This window comes from Tribolium madens, unplaced genomic scaffold (assembly GCF_015345945.1).
Source record: "Tribolium madens isolate multiple individuals breed KSU strain unplaced genomic scaffold, Tmad_KSU_1.1 Scaffold_2;HRSCAF=44;Tcas5.2_LGX, whole genome shotgun sequence".
Classification (NCBI taxonomy): Eukaryota; Metazoa; Arthropoda; class Insecta; order Coleoptera; family Tenebrionidae; genus Tribolium; species Tribolium madens.
In genome coordinates this window covers 5,501,897-5,519,893 of record NW_025400995.1, presented here as the reverse complement: position 1 = coordinate 5,519,893, position 17,997 = coordinate 5,501,897, and the positions used below count along the sequence as shown (strand labels likewise).

At 37.2% G+C, this 17,997-nt stretch overlaps 1 protein-coding gene across 1 annotated transcript in view; it reads left to right on the top strand.

The window, feature by feature from the left end:
- The window catches only part of LOC123006874, a 30,901-nt gene that overhangs the window by 8,514 nt on the left and 4,390 nt on the right, over nt 1–17,997 (top strand). The window contains exons 12-48 of the mRNA XM_044401764.1: nt 158–450; nt 499–900; nt 1,124–1,309; nt 1,462–1,631; nt 1,692–1,906; nt 1,962–2,124; nt 2,177–2,402; nt 2,803–3,019; nt 3,071–3,336; nt 3,396–3,593; nt 4,228–4,527; nt 4,578–4,730; nt 4,783–4,986; nt 5,373–5,528; nt 5,583–5,821; nt 5,876–6,191; nt 6,247–6,386; nt 8,151–8,387; nt 8,442–8,640; nt 8,695–8,897; nt 8,961–9,110; nt 9,259–9,433; nt 9,773–9,988; nt 11,564–11,809; nt 11,879–12,103; nt 12,153–12,485; nt 12,570–12,735; nt 12,827–13,008; nt 13,066–13,455; nt 14,662–15,359; nt 15,421–15,532; nt 15,586–15,715; nt 15,769–15,974; nt 16,036–16,189; nt 16,243–16,953; nt 17,034–17,155; nt 17,436–17,541. Of these exons, the coding sequence (XP_044257699.1) occupies nt 158–450; nt 499–900; nt 1,124–1,309; nt 1,462–1,631; nt 1,692–1,906; nt 1,962–2,124; nt 2,177–2,402; nt 2,803–3,019; nt 3,071–3,336; nt 3,396–3,593; nt 4,228–4,527; nt 4,578–4,730; nt 4,783–4,986; nt 5,373–5,528; nt 5,583–5,821; nt 5,876–6,191; nt 6,247–6,386; nt 8,151–8,387; nt 8,442–8,640; nt 8,695–8,897; nt 8,961–9,110; nt 9,259–9,433; nt 9,773–9,988; nt 11,564–11,809; nt 11,879–12,103; nt 12,153–12,485; nt 12,570–12,735; nt 12,827–13,008; nt 13,066–13,455; nt 14,662–15,359; nt 15,421–15,532; nt 15,586–15,715; nt 15,769–15,974; nt 16,036–16,189; nt 16,243–16,953; nt 17,034–17,155; nt 17,436–17,541 (8,805 nt within the window). The remainder of the gene's footprint in view (nt 1–157; nt 451–498; nt 901–1,123; nt 1,310–1,461; nt 1,632–1,691; nt 1,907–1,961; nt 2,125–2,176; nt 2,403–2,802; nt 3,020–3,070; nt 3,337–3,395; nt 3,594–4,227; nt 4,528–4,577; nt 4,731–4,782; nt 4,987–5,372; nt 5,529–5,582; nt 5,822–5,875; nt 6,192–6,246; nt 6,387–8,150; nt 8,388–8,441; nt 8,641–8,694; nt 8,898–8,960; nt 9,111–9,258; nt 9,434–9,772; nt 9,989–11,563; nt 11,810–11,878; nt 12,104–12,152; nt 12,486–12,569; nt 12,736–12,826; nt 13,009–13,065; nt 13,456–14,661; nt 15,360–15,420; nt 15,533–15,585; nt 15,716–15,768; nt 15,975–16,035; nt 16,190–16,242; nt 16,954–17,033; nt 17,156–17,435; nt 17,542–17,997) is intronic.

The following is a 17,997-nucleotide window of genomic DNA, read 5'->3' as shown; positions in this document are numbered from 1 at the left end:
ACTTGATTATAATTTATGTATGTAGAGTGTACGATCTTAAGGTTTAATTCGATCCCAGTTATCATCTACCCCAGACAAAAAAATAATAAATGTGCATTTTCAATAGACACCCGATATGTCGGAATTTAATTTGAGTTTTTAACTCGATTAATTTCAGGAACATTAAAGTTGGTTAGTAAGAGGGGAACATCACAGTATGACGTGGACCTGAAATTTCAGACCAAGCGTCTGACCTCGAAGTTGTTCGGTTATATATCAAGAACGGAAGCATCGGTGGCTGCAAATTTGAAGTTAGATTACAAATTCGCTTACACAAAAGAACAGAGAGTTATGTTCGCATTCTCACTTGCTAATCGATCGCCTAGAAATTTGGTCGATTACAGAGGAACTTGCAGTCTTTTCAGCACTTCCTACCCACATTTCAATTTCGACGCAAATTTACAATTTAAGGTAACATTCGGTAAATAATTTCGAATTGTTTCGAGAGTTTCATTTTAGAAAGGTGTCGGTCATGTTGAGACGAAATTCGACTTGACTTCGAGCCCATTAGAGAAAAACCATCCAGATGCGGAGCTACATAAACTTAACGTTGAGTGGTTCTTTTCTTATAAATCATTGCCTGATAGCACTCGAACTTTAAACACAATTTTGTCTATTAGCAAACAATCGACAGGTCTTAACTTGAAAGGAAAATTCAATGTCGTGGTGAAGAATCCAACTGTCGATGTGTTGTTAGTAATTAAATACGGACATGATAAGGAAGTTTCGGTGACCATGTTTTGGTCGCACCCTCGAACAACGTTAGAACAGATGGAAGGACGAATTAATATAACGATTCCATCATTTACTCCGATGATCTTGCAGGGAAAGTTGCAGGAAAAACTCGCCTCCGAGTATATTGTAAGTTTTCACATTAATTATTTTTGTGTCTCGAAAAGAAGACTTCAGTGCAAAAGTTTCTGATATAAGTAAAGTAGAGTCTCCCAAGAGAGCAAGTAATAGATCGTTTGTTCGAGTTGGTTGCTAGTTAGGATATGATACGATTTAAAACATCGCTTTTGCTAATGGACTGGCACATTACGCATTATCATAATTGCCTTATTTTGGATAATTTCATTTTTAGGTGGAAGTAAGCGGGACTTGGTTCAGCGGCCACAGCGCTTCGGCTCGCGGATTTTACCAGGATAAGAGTACAGCGAGATCATTAAATCATCACCTGAAATTGGTGCTTAAGTCTCCCAGTTTTAAAGATATTATCACGAACTTGCAATTTTATCGCGACAACAATGAGTTTAAAATCGATTTTAAGGTAAGACAGGATATTAAACGATCGACTGTCACCTGCATATATTAATTACATCTGACGTTTTCTCATTATTCAACTGTCTAAAAAGTCACGTTCTAACAAAGACAAAGCAAGTATTTCTGTACTTAATTTAGATTATTTGGGACATGTTCCAGGCAGATCATGACAGAAATAATTACTGTCTCTACCTCAAACATACCGTTGTCTCACCTCAAGAAACTACAACCCAGGTCAAACTGAAATACAAAGCCAAGCAGTACTCAATGCTCAGCTCTGTTTACTTTGGGGATCATCGGCGAGTTTCTCTTGAATTCCACATTGACCAGTAAGTTTGAATTAATTCACCCATAACACACTCTATAATCAATACCTTTATAAATGCCAGACTCCGGGACATTCGCTTTGCAGCTTGGGAATATAATAAGGAAACATACAAAGCTGCAGGTCTTGAATTAAAGTGGGATGCGAACCGCGACAACAACCAAAAACTTGTGGTTTCTGGCAACTTTACTAAGCTTGCCTCTTTCAATTATGAAGGAAATCTTCTTATATATTACCCCGGGCGGACTATTCTAGCTAATTTTAATTTCGAGTTACGAAGTGAGAACTCCCTTTAATTTACCTTGCGTTTCAGTTCTATTTATTCTATTATTAGATGGCCACTTGGGCACCCTCGTTCGATTATCCTGGGCCGATCAGCAGTCATTTGCAATTGACCTTCAGGTTGATTACAATATGGACCGCCAAACATACATTATAATTAATTCTCGGATCGTTACCCCGTTTGACGGCTGGCAAAAAACCTCGATTAATGGAGGGTAATAAGTTTTAATTTCGCCTCTACCCCTTACCAAAAAAACAACATTTTAGCTACCATCATACCGGGAACATGTATCGAATAAACGGCAGTGTATTTTGGAAACACGACGAAAGCGTCACTTTAGATTTATTTGAGGATTATTCAATAAGTGACGCTGCATTTCAATGCAAATTGAAAAGTGCGCTAACAAGTACACTCAAAAATATACCAACCCTTAGTGCATATTTAAACCACAATAAAACCGAATCAAAGGTGGACACCATTCTCAAGTTAATGGTACACGATTAATTTATTTAAGTCACCCCATTTTTCCCGTTTTTCCTATTCATAGCATGCAAAAACTCCACTCTCACATCTATTCACATAAAATTGATTCTTCCGACATTTCTAAAAACGATGTCACTGTATTAACAATTAACCCTTCACATTCATCCCACACAACGCTAGATCAATGTCTGAAATAAGCGGAAGCCACAAATGACATTTCACAATATGAGAAAACATATTTCATTTAGAAATGTTGAGCATTTCGTTTTTTATTTTTGATATTGATATTAGTTAATAATATTTTTCATTGCATAAATAAAATTTATTATAAAACAACTTTTATTTGCATTTGTTGAAATAAACGTTGTTTGTGTCTAGTTTGATCCCAGATCGTAATAAAAATTTTCAGTATGCCCCCGAGCAGGCGATTGATATAAAAAGTAATTGGAAAATCGATAGAAATAATCAGTACACAAATTTAACCGGTGCTGTAATGGCGACAACTCCATTCAATGTTTGTAACAGGGGTTATCTGATTAGTAAAATTTATTATACCAAAACCAAATATATAAGGGGATTTGCAAATCTCGATTTAGATCATAAAAAGTTCACAGCAAGCTTTGAAGGTAAACGTTAAATGTTTGTTGTTCGTTTAGGAATAATATTGTTTATTTCAGGCAATTTACGCAAATTAACAAATAGTATGGTTGTGTGTAACATAACAACTCCAATAGAAAAATATAAAAATATGATGGGACGGTTTGGATTTTCTGAAGAGCGTCGCCACTTGGTTGCTCAAATTTCCTACCCCTCTGGTTTGATGGGAGTGGAAATTCTGTTAGAGATGCAAGCTATAACGAATTTCGATGTAAAATTAAGTCTGGCTACTCCAATCTCGTTTTTGCAGGAAATTTTGATCGTGGGAAAACTAAAGCCCGACAGGGTAAAAAACAAATAGTTGTGTTAAAGGATGAGTTTTGTAATTTTGCTACAATGTTGTAGGCTGATTTCCGGACACGTTGGAATTCGCTGATGTTGGGATTCACCGGTGTCTGGCATTATGTAAACGTCATAGACTTCGAATACTCATATAAGATTTACACTCCTATCGAAAGGTTTGAAGAAAATGGTATCGTTTCTAAACTCATATTCAAAGAAGGCTTAGACTTTGAAGTTTCCATCAAGTTATCCCAGCACAAGGTTTGTATATATGTGTTACGGAATACCAATCTTTCATCTATAGAGCGACAGGATTTATAATTCACCTAGATTGAGTAATGCTCGGATATCCGTGCTGTTTTGAGAAGCATCCATTCGCAAAGTTTGCTGGTGTCGCTTATCGATCGACCGCGTTTAAAGTGAAAGCTGCAATCTGAGTCCGAGATCTTGGGCTGCCAAAGCCGCTATTTTACTGCCGAATGCTGCCGTCGAAGTCACGTGTAATACATCTCATTACGGTTATCGTTACGATCTGGCACATCTTTACGCACCCCACTGTCTATTCACACCCTCTAATAAGCAAACATCAATATATCACTTGCTTTTACTTTTGACGCTTCATCATTTACGCTATCGAAACGGCAAGACCACATCAAGAAAAATACTTAAGCAGATCTAAAATACCGATACTTGAACTTATTGAATATGGTAGAGGGAAAATTTTCTTCTCCCTTACATCTTTAATTGTATACATGCGAAAGCGTCGTCTATCTGTTTTTTTTTTTTCAAATGTAACGCTGCAGCTCCTTCGCGAACGACTTTTCAAATTTTCACCTCGCAAAACGTTTATAGATTTTACCAGAATATTCTATATACATTACATATGTGTTTTCAGTTAGGAGTAGCGCTTCTCTGTATACCGAAACGCAAGATTCTGAAAGAGATGGGAATCAAGAGTGAAGATATTTATGGGGAAAGGTTAGGGGATCGCAGTTGGTCAGAACACAAAAATGAAGATGACCAGGAGGAAGAGGATAGTCTTAATTGGACTGGTAGCATCAAAATCGATGCTATTATTTATCCGACGATGGAAGGAACGTTGGATATTGATCAAGAAGGACCACTGTACATTTTAGATGCCACATTATCCCTCCCAGCTGGTAACGCTACACTCAACGACGTGTTTGAATTTATTGTAAATACTTGGCTACACCATTAGCCCATAATTAATCCTTCAAATTTCAGGACGTACTGACAATGAAAAATGATCTTAAAATAACAACACCGTACGATACTTTTAAAATCATTACTTCTTCCTACAATTTGAAGATAATCCCCGAACATAAATACGAACTGGGTCTAGATCTGGATTATCAGAACCACACTCGTTGGATTAAGGTAATGATAAAGGAATATCCAATTGAACTCGTTTAAACTTGCCATTTTTTAGACTGGTGTCTTTGTATTTTACACAATTTCCCGGGAAGAGGACAAAGCAATAAGATACAACACAACACTCGAACTATACACTCCTTTGGAAAAGTTTCCCCAGCTGTTGGTCCACGCGAGTCACGAGACACAAGTTAACATATACTTGACCAATTTATCAGTGACTACAAATAGTAGTAATATATCAGTGACTACGAAAACAGAGGTAAACAAGTGAACTCTCAGCGAAAGACATGATTTTCAATTCCGATCTGGACATGTCAATTTAAACTCGGAATGCACTCGGCTTCTGTGGAGTTTCTCGAGAGCTTTAAAAAGTGTGTGTATCGGCGTTGGCCAAAACAATTCACTCGCTATGTCTATTTCGCAACTCGATATGCCAAAGTTATTTAGATGTATGCGCACATATTTACATAGCTTATGTGAGTTCACCGCAACCGTGATCGCGATCATGATACCGGGATCGAATCTCACACCCTCGTGGTTAGTCACCAACGAGGCTCTCTGAAACTACACCGGACAGCCCTTAAGAGCATCCCAGTAATTGCAACTTCCATTAAGTCTCCGTTACCAAATCGCGTACAATTTCAGGTATTTAATGGCTTATTCGATGCAACTGTTTTACTTAAAGCTAAAACTCCATCTTTGGAAATACCACCGACAATTATTGAACTCAAAAAAGAAGCTACCCTAATTGACAATTTTGTTGAAGCAAAAATAAATATAGAAAAACTGCTCAAGAAACAGGTACGCTTCTTGAGTCACAAGTTTTAACGACGAATTTAAACTTGAAAATTGCAGATTTACTTTAAAACTCATTGGATGTATAAATCGTTAGAACAATTCCACGCGATAGTGTTTTTGGACACGCCTTATAGGGGGATGGAAGATTCCAAAGTGGGTGTGAAAGTAGATATGTCGGAGAAAGGAATGTATAGTTGGGCATTGATAAGAATGCATCCGTTGGAGATCAATATAAATTCAACGGTCGAAGGAAACGTTTTTGGGGCGACATCAAATATTAATTTCAATGGCAAAAAGTAATTATCGCGGAAATTTAATTAGTTTCTTATTATAAAATGTTGCATTTAAAGGTTTCCGATATCGTTGAGGGGTACTGTGTCCCAAAATTCGATTAATTTGAAGGAGTTTGATGGAACGTTGTTTTTGAAAGATAAAGAATTTCAGCTTAACGGTCATGCGAATATGTTAGGAAAAATCCCTGTAAACGTCCAAATCAAGTTGACTCCTCAAGATGGTAGCGATTCGCTGAATTTCGAATACAAATTGGAGGCCCAAAAGGAAGGGAGTTATATATTAGCTGGAAGTGCGCAACATTTGGATAAATTCACTCGATTTAAGGCAAATATCTTATCTCGACGTAAATTTGACTGGCAGATTGATCTAAAAGTAATGAATTGTAAATTAATGAAAATCAGTGATTTTGATGTTCGTTATATTGTAGGTAGATACGTCGCATCAGTTGTACAACAAGTTTACAGTGCAAGCAAATGCAACATCGACCGGTGCCGGCACTAGCATTTCAATAGCTGCTCGAACTCCTATCCTAAAGCTCGAAAATCCGAAGTTGGGAGCTTCTGTTGTGTAAGTTGCCTGCTTAATGCAATCGACTGTATCGCTCTGAAAGACATTATCAAATCCATTTAATTTATTATAATTTTACTTGAAGAAAATTTATTCCTGAGATAGCGTTTAATTGAAAAATCGATGCTACACAAATATGTTTTCTTATAATGGTGCGGCTTTACGTCAGAATCGTGTAAAATATATGATGGCTTGTACGGTAGTATCGTTCATACCCTTGTGCGTGGTGATAAAATGGGGGGTGCTCTAAGCCGAAACATCCACTCGTAACATATAACCTCACAATTTGTCGCATACGGTAAAAAGATGATTGATTTAAACAATCCCCAACGCCCGGAGTCTGGAAACTACAGCACGCTCACTTTTCATCGCTTTCTACCGTACGCCACTCCACGTCGAACGACAAAGCACATAAAGATACGTCACATGTAAAATATTAACTGCAAACTTTTCCTCTTTATGAATTACCGATAATATCCAATCTATTCATTCATGTTAACGCGACTATACGAACATCGTCGGTTTTTCCTAAAATATTCTATCGAATAAAACTAGAAATAATCAAAAATAAACATGGCTTAGGTTAACAGCGCCGTAACCGTCCCCTTCTTAAACGCATGCACTAATGTATACTTCCCAAAGGAGTGATTTAAGTATTAAACACAAAAAAATACAAAAAAGAAAAGTCGACTTTTCCGGAAACGTGAACACTAACCACGTATGAGACTATTATCGCTTCTCACAAAACTAGGCCAACATTTTAATTAAGCTCTTTTATCAACAAAACTTCATCTTAATTCTAATAAGTGTTGGTGTTTATTTGTAGACAACAACGGCAACTGTCTTCTTCTTTAATCTACTCTTTCTATTTGTTCTCTTTTTTCCTTTGAAATTGAGAATAATCATCATTTGAATTTTTTACAATTTCCGTAAATACTTTATGTATCAATTTACATCTGGCACCGTATTGTTTTGAAAAAAAAATGACTTTATTTTTCCCACTTTTTATTCCCTCTAAATATCCGCTACGATCCTACGAATCCTGTGGAACTTTCAACAAGGCCTCTAATGGCTGATGCTTGTTTATAGTCAGTATGACTCAGCGTTTTCAATGCAGACCCCCCCGGGTATTGCTTTCTTTCTTGACGATTTTCACTTAGTGAATTTTCTTATGGCACTTGAGTTATGGAACACAATGTATCTTTCGCTACTTTAAAAGTACCTCGTAACGACAATTACCCATTTTTATTACTCCTGCCTTACGTAGCCATTGCTCAATGACTAAAATGCATTTGCATTTTGTGGCTCTTAACCCACTTTTAAAATTTATCAACCATCGGGTATTAAAAAATAACTAAATCAACGTTCTGCTTAGAATGACAACAATTTACTTGGCGCATTTTTTCACTTAAGTTTTGTGTGCTTGCGAAACATTTGTATAGCTATGCGACGGTGATAGAATTAAATGCTTCCAATACTTTAGCCTTAACTCAGTGGCATTGTTAAAAGTGGCTACGTACGTTACCATCAGGTGCAAAAAGAGACATTTATTACGGCTGATTTAGGACAACGCACCGTAAAACCAGCATCTCCTACTACAACAAATCATCAACACTCGAAGTGAATTTGCTTGTTTCATGCGACCTAAATCTTTGACACGAAATTGTAATTTCGTTTCTTGAAAAACTAAATTCAAAATAGTTATTTGTTGTAATCGTTTAAATTGGTTTTATTCTTTGGTGTTGAAAAGGGGAATTTTTATAGAGCTTCGGGCCAGCAGCGTTACGGTCGAGCTTATTTTGAAGTAACTGATGCCAAGGGAGATATCCAAGTTGACTGGATTTATGTATTTTTGGAAAATATGTATGTTAAAGCTGTTGGAAATTATGAAAATCGCCAATATAAGAGTCAGTCTCGACTGGAAGGGTTTTATATTAATCCAAATCAGTCGTTTGAATTTATTAAAGCGGGAGGCAACGCGAACGTGGACAAGTTGTGGTCGTATGTATTGATTAATTTGTTAAATTATGGTTAAATTTCAAGGGTGGATTTTAGGGTTGGTTCCAACGTAACCTTATCTTTGCCAAATTACCAGAACATGAATTTGGAAGCTCATGTGGAGCTCCCTGCACCCATTAAAGAAGTTTATAGTTTGGCAGGCAAGTTACGTTACGATAAGGATTTGAGGACCGTTGAATATTTAGGTAAATATCGTACAGCCAATTCAAAGAAGAGGTACGGATCTTGGGGAAACGTAAGTTCAGATAGAGAAGATAATAAGTTTGATTGAGATAGCTTCGGTATTCAGGTCTCGTTAGCTGATAAGACACGCATGGGAGGAAATGTAGAATTGGAGTGGAATAACAAATGTATTAACAATTACCTGGACTTGTGGAGGTCACAAAATACTTGGAACATTCTATACAAACTGAGGACTCCCAAGTTTGACAATAAAGACACGCTTGTTACGGAAATGAGCTACAGCAGCTCAGATACATATCATAACATCACGTAAGGCGTAACCGGATATGTATCGGTGTACATAATTGAAAATAAATCAAACACTATTTATAGATGCGAGGCGTTTTATCCCGAAAAACAATCATTTGCATTTGCTAAAGTTGATTACAATGGATTAGGGAATATGAACGGAACTGTTAATGTGACGATTCCTTTTGGAAAGGTTCATTATGCCGGAGCCCATTTTAACACAAAAACTAATGCGTAAGTAATTGTTGTTTGTGGCTAGAATGTTCAAGATGAGATGGAAGTCGTATTTCTCGGCGAAAGTTCGTTTCCTACAATGCCGCTAGTTGTCGGCTTGCACACTAACAACTAACTGTAAATTATTGCTATTTTGCCTTTGTTTCAGACGTTTGTATAATCGACATTTGGAAGTATTCTGGCCTAATGATAATGCAATTTTGGACTGTCAGTGTGTTAGGGAAACTACAGCTTCCGTGCTCAAAAGTAATACAACAGGTGTACTGGTAATTGAAGTGCCTCTAACGACAAGACACATAGCTAACATTCAATTTAACTATGAGGTGAGTCTCCAATATAGTTGCACCTAGTTAAGTTTTTTCTTGACTTTGCTGCTAAATTTAAAACAACTTCTATATTTATCGTCGCAAAATGTTAAATACTTAATGATTTAAAGAGGTTCTTCAAATAGGGTAGGGAAAATCAAGAGAGAGTAGAGAAAAGGGAATCTTTTGTTCTATTTGGAAGAGTTTGTATAATGAGTTGTGAGTGAACTGATAGTGGAACGGTCGCAATTTAGGTTGAGTTAGGCCCTGGCCGGGCAAGGGAGCTGTAATTTTCCAATTTGGAACTGTCTTTTTTATCAAAGTTATTGTTCTGTTGTATTCTCAACGGTGTTTCAGGAAAAGCCTCGGTTGAACACGGGCTACACCACGGTCGACTATAACGGAAACAAAGTCCTGGAAGGCAAGTATAATTGCCAGTCGGAGGCACGGGCGGGCTTCGATAAGGATAGGATCCACGTGGAGGTGCAGAACAAGTTGGTCCCCGTCGGGGCAGACTATGTTCACGGATACGAATACGGGGCGCCGAGGGACGGCTCCAACACTCCGACTGTGGTGGGTGCATCAAATAAATCAGCGACTCCTATAAAATCCACCGTAATCTATAGCCGCCCGGCGCTGTTTCCCTACCTACTATATAGTCCTTACCCCCGACCCGATTTTGTACTCCAAACCACAATGCGGCCTTCTTTATCTCTTTTGCTGACCGCCATTGGTTTCATTATTTCGCGTTTTATACGACTATTGATCGATTTAAATTACGAATCTTAGTACCGACAGAAATTGTTCTTCGTCTAATCAACAGTTGTCTTTCAAGTGTCGGTCTTAATCGATTCCTAATTGAAATTACTTACTCGGACTGGTTTTCACATCTTCAGTTATTTATGAACGTTTTTCGCGTTGCTGACGAGTTTGATAGTTTTATCTCCATCACTCAATATGGCTATATATCTATCTCAGTGCATACACGAAACGCTATTGATTTAAACTTTGGTATATATCCCGAGTGATGAATGTGAGCCGTGCTGGGCTATCCATTCGCCCGTTTGAAACATGAGCCAGCCGAGAAAAACAAACGGTCGCCGGACACAACTCATAAGCACGCTCTAGCTTGTGGCAGATTGCGATTTCTCCCTAATCCACCAGGATGTGAATTATCACCAATTTAAACTTTTAGAACCGACAAATGTTTTTCATAGTACAGCCATTCAATAAAATTAAGTCGAACACATTTTCATCATTGGATGCACACCTATGTCATCACAAAACCTGACAATAGGATAAAGGCGATGATATCACCACAAATTTAAGCATGATCCATTCAAACCAAACTGTTAACTTGTAACCGCTAACACTTTATCGTTAGACAACGCTTTCAACGAAGACCCCACAAACTATCTCATTTTACAACTAAATTCAACAACTACACGCGACTACCGACCTGTCATTATACTGCATGTCCGATGTAATTGTGCATCAACCTACTTTCAAATAAAATCTTTTCAAGTGAACATTAGCATGCATTACATCAGGGCCTCACCTAAGCACCAAACTTTTCTTAAATAAATAATTACTGTGGACTACAGGAGACCCTTTACTTAAAACCGACCACTTAATAATTTAAGAAAGGAACCACTTGTTGTTATGTACGACCTTATAATTTAAGGCGAAACAGATTGATTAATTTACTGCTTGAATATTATATTCCCAAAGACTAACACAAATATTTTCATGTGAGAAAACGTCTCAGTGTAGAAATCGTAAAAAGTGACATATCGCAGAATTCTTTCTTTCATTGTTCTTGGTGTGTGGAAATTGTAAGAAAAATGTCGAAACAAAAAAGCGGTATTTTCTTGATTCCTGATTTTCCGATGTCGCAGAGAATTTTGTCGGCGATTCTTCTAGTACGAGTGGCGAGAATAGTTATGAACACGTATAAATATTAGAAACTGTTCGACCGAATCCTATCAATTTGATCTATTTTTTTTTAAATTTTACGTTTATACATCTACACGAGCGAGCAATTACATTTCATGGTAGTAAGGCTTGTTGGCAAGTGTCCATCCATAAAGCTGTTTCTCGGTGGTGCTTGTACCCCATTTAAAAGTAATAAAAACGTAATTTTTGCAGGATACAAAACATTTACATCTTTATCACTTAGAAAATCGGACAAAATTCAACCTAACGGGAGAAATGAACGTGCGAACAAGTTCAACTGGTCGACAGATAGCATTTTCAGCTATCCATTCAAACCGAACAGTTAAGTTGTATACTGACTATGATGTGTTAGAGCAACAATTCAAGCAGCACTCGCGTCTTGAATTGAGTTCTTCTGCTTGGATTGAATACGATCTTCTACTACTCAACAGAACTGTGGTAATAAATGTCATAAAGCACTCATTCATTCAAAACCTATTACGGGATCGAAATATCTCTTTCACACAGAATGAAGTGTTCGGTTCCCAGCAAGTACAAATAGACGTGGCCTACCCTCGCAGAAGTTTCACTGCAACGGGTTTTTATAACATAAGTGACTCGTCACTGTCTACAGATGTCTCTTTAGCCTGGGAGAAAAATAAGAAAAAAGTGCAAGCGGGCCTTGACTGGAAACGGGCTGCTTTGCACCGCGAGGAAGTTTTATTTCAAATCAAACATCCTTCATTTACAAAGGTAGTTCTAATCATTGTCGATTATCCATTTTGAGAGATTTTCTCTACAGGATATCACTTTCTTCGGGGAATATGAATATGACGAGAAAAAACTCTTAGATACCCAATTAACTGTTGATTATTCGCCTGATCCACAACAGAGACTCGTTATGGGAGCTCGGGTCGATGATAACTCTTATCCTGCCTCATACAACTATTCTTATAAAGTGTGGGCTGCACATGATGCTACCAACCTTAATTTAAATACACATGGAGGTTTTTACTGGAATCCCTATGGGTACAGCACTGGTCATTATAGCCACTACAAGCGATCCTATCTGCCTTTACAAACAGCAGAAGCATTGGCTCGTGTAGATTTGACTCGCAACGAAATAGAACTAAAGGTTCGTAAAAATATTCTAAGGATGGTCGTTTCCATTACGATCTTCTTTAAAACGTTCCAAATGGGAATATTTTTAAATTTTTAGAAAAAAGCCAGCGATCAATTGTCATATTTGTGGACAAGATATGGGGGAAAATTCCCTACTTACACAGCAAACATATCAGCAAGCCACGAGATGAACAATGCCTCAGGAGAGTTTTACCTCAATTTCGAAGAAAAGTTGGTTCAACTTGACTTTAACATGACTACAGGTATGAATAATTCGAAAAATAGTAAAGTTTTGTAAAAGACATTCCCTCCGGCGCTCCGTCGCCCGGAATAATTTTATTTTACTGATTTCAGATGGAAGCCAGAGTCTTCATGTGTACGGTGTGATTCCTGACGCCAGAAGCGCCATGTTTGATGTCTGGCGTGATTACCAGGACATTAGGGTCTCGGACGTTGCGTATTATCTCCGCTTGAATCATTCCAGACTTATCATGTCCAGTTTGTTGTGGAGGCCGGACCTCAAACACGATATTCTGGTAATACGCACAGGTGTACAACAGCACGTGTAACTATTTATTTTGTGATTATTATAGAATGGTATACGATACTCCGCTAAGCAATTATATAACAATATGCTGGAGGAAATTAATAACACCAAACAATACGTCAGATCCGAAACTAACGACGCCATTCATGGCATCTGGGACGATGCTAAACCGCTAGTGGAACACTTTTTGGAGGATCTCAGAGGACTCAGAGACATTGAAAACGATTTTGAAGAATTCAAGGTTTTCCTCAACAAATCGTACAACGCCAATGAATTTTATATCAAAGACATCGTAAACATATCAATGATGATGTTCGATGAATTAGCACTAAAAAAACACTTTGAGTCTCTTCCGGCTATAGTTTCAGAAATTTGGGAAATTATGGGCGAGTCTGGAACAAAAATCAAGAAAAGTATAGAGTGGGTCATTGAAAAGGTAAAAAACAAAATTTTAAGCTCTTGTTTTATTGTTTGCGTCGTTCGTTAAGAGCACGATATTTCTCTATTTAGAACAGTGCGTAAGATTTACGACAGCACTGGAAAAACGCGACGACCATTTGCGGTTATTAAACATTATGAAGTCAGTTTCAGTCGAAATTGTTCTTTTTGATATTAAACAACAAAAATCGTGTCCATCCATTCAACTGCGGCTGTTACTGAACGATAAATACAAACATAAAAACGCTTTCGAATAAGCGAATTCGTTTACCGTCTTCCCCAACATTACTTCATTTCCTCTTTACAACTGCAAAATGTACGAAACAAATAAATGCAATTCTCCTCTCAAAATGATCCATATTTATCACTTCTAACGCCACACTAGACTGAACATTTTCATTTTAAACATGATTTCCTACTTGGGATTCTTACACCAGGCCGATATTAACTACTGTTCGAGTAAAAAGCAAAAACTATTATAATAACACAATCGCGTGATTCAAATTCGCTCGTGTGAAAGTAGCCTAAAAAATGGCGGCAAAATAAATCCCAGGAAATATTAGATTCCTCTTTCAGCGTTATTGAACACCCGGTTTAATTTCACGTTCTTTACGATTGCTGTTGCAATTCTTAGATATTTTAAAACGTTACAAATAAAAATGAGCTAATTAATTTATTAAAAAAATGTTAATTTATTTTTATTAATTAAGTTATTTAACTATTGTTTCACAAGTAACTATTTACTTTTTTTAGTTAAAATATATGTTTTTAATGTCAGAAGCATTATGACTTTAGTGGTTTGCCCGGCGCATCCACCATTTTTATACCTGCTTTTACAAAATTAAATAAACATTTCTGTTTGCAAAGCTTGGGTTATAAAGTTTTAAAAATTGCGCAAAGCGTTAACAGCAAGATTTATTTTACGTTCTGTACGATATGTCCAGCTGTTACGCTTCTTTGATATCAAAGCGTTAAACAGAAAATCTGCTTATTAGTTTTTATTTAGTTGCTTCGAATACATTACAAAGTTGTTTTAGCACAATAAAACTTGCATTACTTAGAGTCTGTGTTTTTTCCGTCCATTCGACTTATTAAGTTCTTATTCAGAACAATTCAGATTTAACGACGGAATTTACGACAAGCATTAACTTTGTAAAATGGAAGAATCGTTTATACCATTAACGTTTTCTTTTCAATAACGCAGATTAAGACGTATTACAAGAATACGGCCGATTTTATTCGAGGATTGTTGGACGGCGACCCAATAGATCACCTTTCAGATGCCTTTAAAAATATCGTGGAGCAATACGATGCTTTCATCAAAGATTTGCACGTTACTTTTATCCAATATATGGAACAACTGTGGTCACAAACGTACGCTTTAATAGTTAGCAATTGGCATAAAACACTAGCGGCAATAGAGCCAACATTTATAAAACTGATACACTATCTGGAAACAATAGCATGGACTACGAGTCGTGAATTCTTGGATTTCTTATACATCCGTAAAAGTGAATTAATCGAATCACCCTATTTCGTTAAATTTGCAAATTTTACACACGATATGGACCGATTTTACAAAGACATTACTGGAAATAACACAATAGCTAGCATCACGAAATATACGAAAATAGTTTGGAACTTTTTGAAAGAGAAGTATTTCAATATGGTGCCATTCGGTAAAGAATTACAAGAAGTTGTGTTAGAAATAGTGAACGAATTAAACGAACTGAAAAAACTACCATCGATCCAATTCCTGCTAGCAAAATATGACGTATGGTACAATAATGTAAAATGGTTGTATGACTATTTCGACGTGGAAAATAGGGTGCATCGATTCGTTGCACTCCTGCACCAGAAGCTTTCTGATATGGCATTAACGGCACTGCAAGCTGAAAACAGGCAAGTACAAGACAATTTTACTTTGTAAAATAAGTGCTTACAATGTTCATGTAATATTCAGGTACCGTGTGGCGAAAACGAAATTTATATTCGAACCATCCGAGGGAATCATGTTGTTGGAACAAAAATTGCCCATGTCGTGGCATGCTTTCAACGAAACTCCTAAATTTCAAGTAAGATTCGATTTATATCACACGTTTTCGTTTTAATGAACTTTTCTTCTCAGGAAATTCCCGAACTACAAACAATTTATAACATACAGAATTACCTCTTAAGTACCCGTATCTCTTTTTGGGACTTTTATTACGACTACAAGCCTTACACCGAACTTTCAAGTTGGCTACCGCCCTTTAAAGGTCAGTCATCAGCAAATTGGCTAAACGTGTCCAATACAAAACTTTATTTGCAGCGCAAGCTATGCTAGTTGGTTCGCGATATTATGTGACATTCGATAGGAGATATTACGATTTCCGCGGAAGTTGCTCATATCTTTTAGCGACAGATTACGTCGATCGCAATTTCTCTGTTGTTGTTTCCTACGATAACAGTGCTAAAATCCACGAACTGTTACTCCTGATCAATAACACGGTTGTCCACGTTAACGTTTTCACAGATGTAGGTGAAACGCTACAATGCGCTACTTCTATTTACTCCAATTGACCTCTTTGGTTTTCAGAGTGTCAAAATCGGCAATGACGGAATAACTTTGCCAACACAAATCGGCGACACGTCCCTATTCCTCGAAGCCGACGTCTTTACAGCAGTAAGCAAAAACGATTTCGTTCTCGAATGTAACTTGAAATTCGATCTTTGCGTATTCGAACTATCGGGTAAGTTCAATTGTTATTATTCCTCGAGAAAATTGCCCTACAATTTTTCTCAGGATGGTACTTTGGGAAGACAGCCGGACTCTGGGGTACCATGAATAACGAACCGTCTGATGATTTCTTGACTTCACAAAAAGTAAAAGCTAAACCGAAAGATTTACAGACGTTTACGAATAGCTGGGCTCTCAAGAAATGCACCAGCAATGTGAATAACATGAATACAAGATCTCGTCTCAATTCGGCTGTCGAAAGTCTTTGCGATGAGTTTTTCATTAGTAAATTATCATCATTGACTACATGTTTCCCGAGAATTTCTAAAGATCCATTTGTGGCAATGTGTCTAAATAGCACAAACGAGAAAGAAGCGTGTTCTGTGGCTTTGGCCTATATCAGTTTATGTTCTTATTCCAATACACCTCTACGAATTCCCGATGTTTGTGTTAAATGCACTACACCAAATGGAACTGAAATACCCGAAGGTGTATCAATTCGTTTAGAAGGCTCAAATTTACCTCAAAGCGCCGACACCGTCTTTATAATTGAAGCAAAAGAATGTAACAAAAATTTAAGAACAAAGAAACATTTTGATTTAATCACAGAACAACTAGACAAAGAACTAAATCTTCACGGTTTGACCGATAATAGATACGCCATTGTGTTATTTGGTGGAGATGATGTATTTGATGAACCGCGTAATTTAGTAGTCAACAACAAGGTATTCGTCGAAGCTCAACAAATAATAACCTATTTTGATTCAATTCCGATCGGTGAGTGAAGTTGATTTAAATTTATTTTGTGAAAATAGAAAAAACAGATTCGATGTTATTCAATGTGTCGTTTGGTTTAGGTAACGGGAATTTGGATATTTTCGACGCAATAGCGTTTGCAAGAGAACTGTTGTTTAGACCAGGCATATCAAAAAATTTCATCCTAATTCCATGTTCAGAATGCAAAGAATACAATATGAGGGTAAGAAAACCAAGATAACGAATCGATAATAAGAGCCAATTTGGAGATGGGACAGTGGGTCCTGCATGTGGCAGCAAGTGCATCGGAGCCGATTTTTAAAATTGTGAATAGGTCGCGTACGTGTCGCGTGCAGAACGATCAGGTCAAGTCGATGCAGTGGCCCCTGTTTGGTGGAGGAGTCCACTAAATCTGCCCCGACCACACTGGCCTTAATCCAAATCGCTGGCTCGAGACAAGACAGTGGGGTATAACACTGAGTTATTTTGTAATTGCTTTTCAGCTCGACTATGCTAGCCTACACCAGTCGCTGTCAGAGAACGATATCACCCTACACATATTAATGAACGAAGAATTTTCTCTACAAAAGCGACGGGATATTCCTTTCGGTAAGTGTTCGCTTGCACGCTTATTTTAAACGACTCGTGTTCGAAGAAAGTTAATTTCGATTGCTAAAGCTTTGAATTTAAATAGCCGACAAATCGTAATTCGAACTTTCCAAAATATATACGACGCCACGTACACCTGCCCAGGACGGCATTTGCAACCCAATGCAAATTTTCGACCTGCCACTACCCTGATTTATTCCCACACATATGCGATTAATGTGATAACAAAATTCAATCATATAAATTTAAAAAATCTATGTCCTATTTAATATATAACAAGTAAATGAATTATTTACGTGAATTAAAAACATAAGGCCGCTGCTTGTACATATTAATAGTAGTTTATTTATGCTTAAATTGATACTAAATAATTCTGAAACACTTTGTGGACGGAATTATTTATTTAGAATCATATACTTGTACTGCTGTCAAACTATACAAACTAAACATTCATTT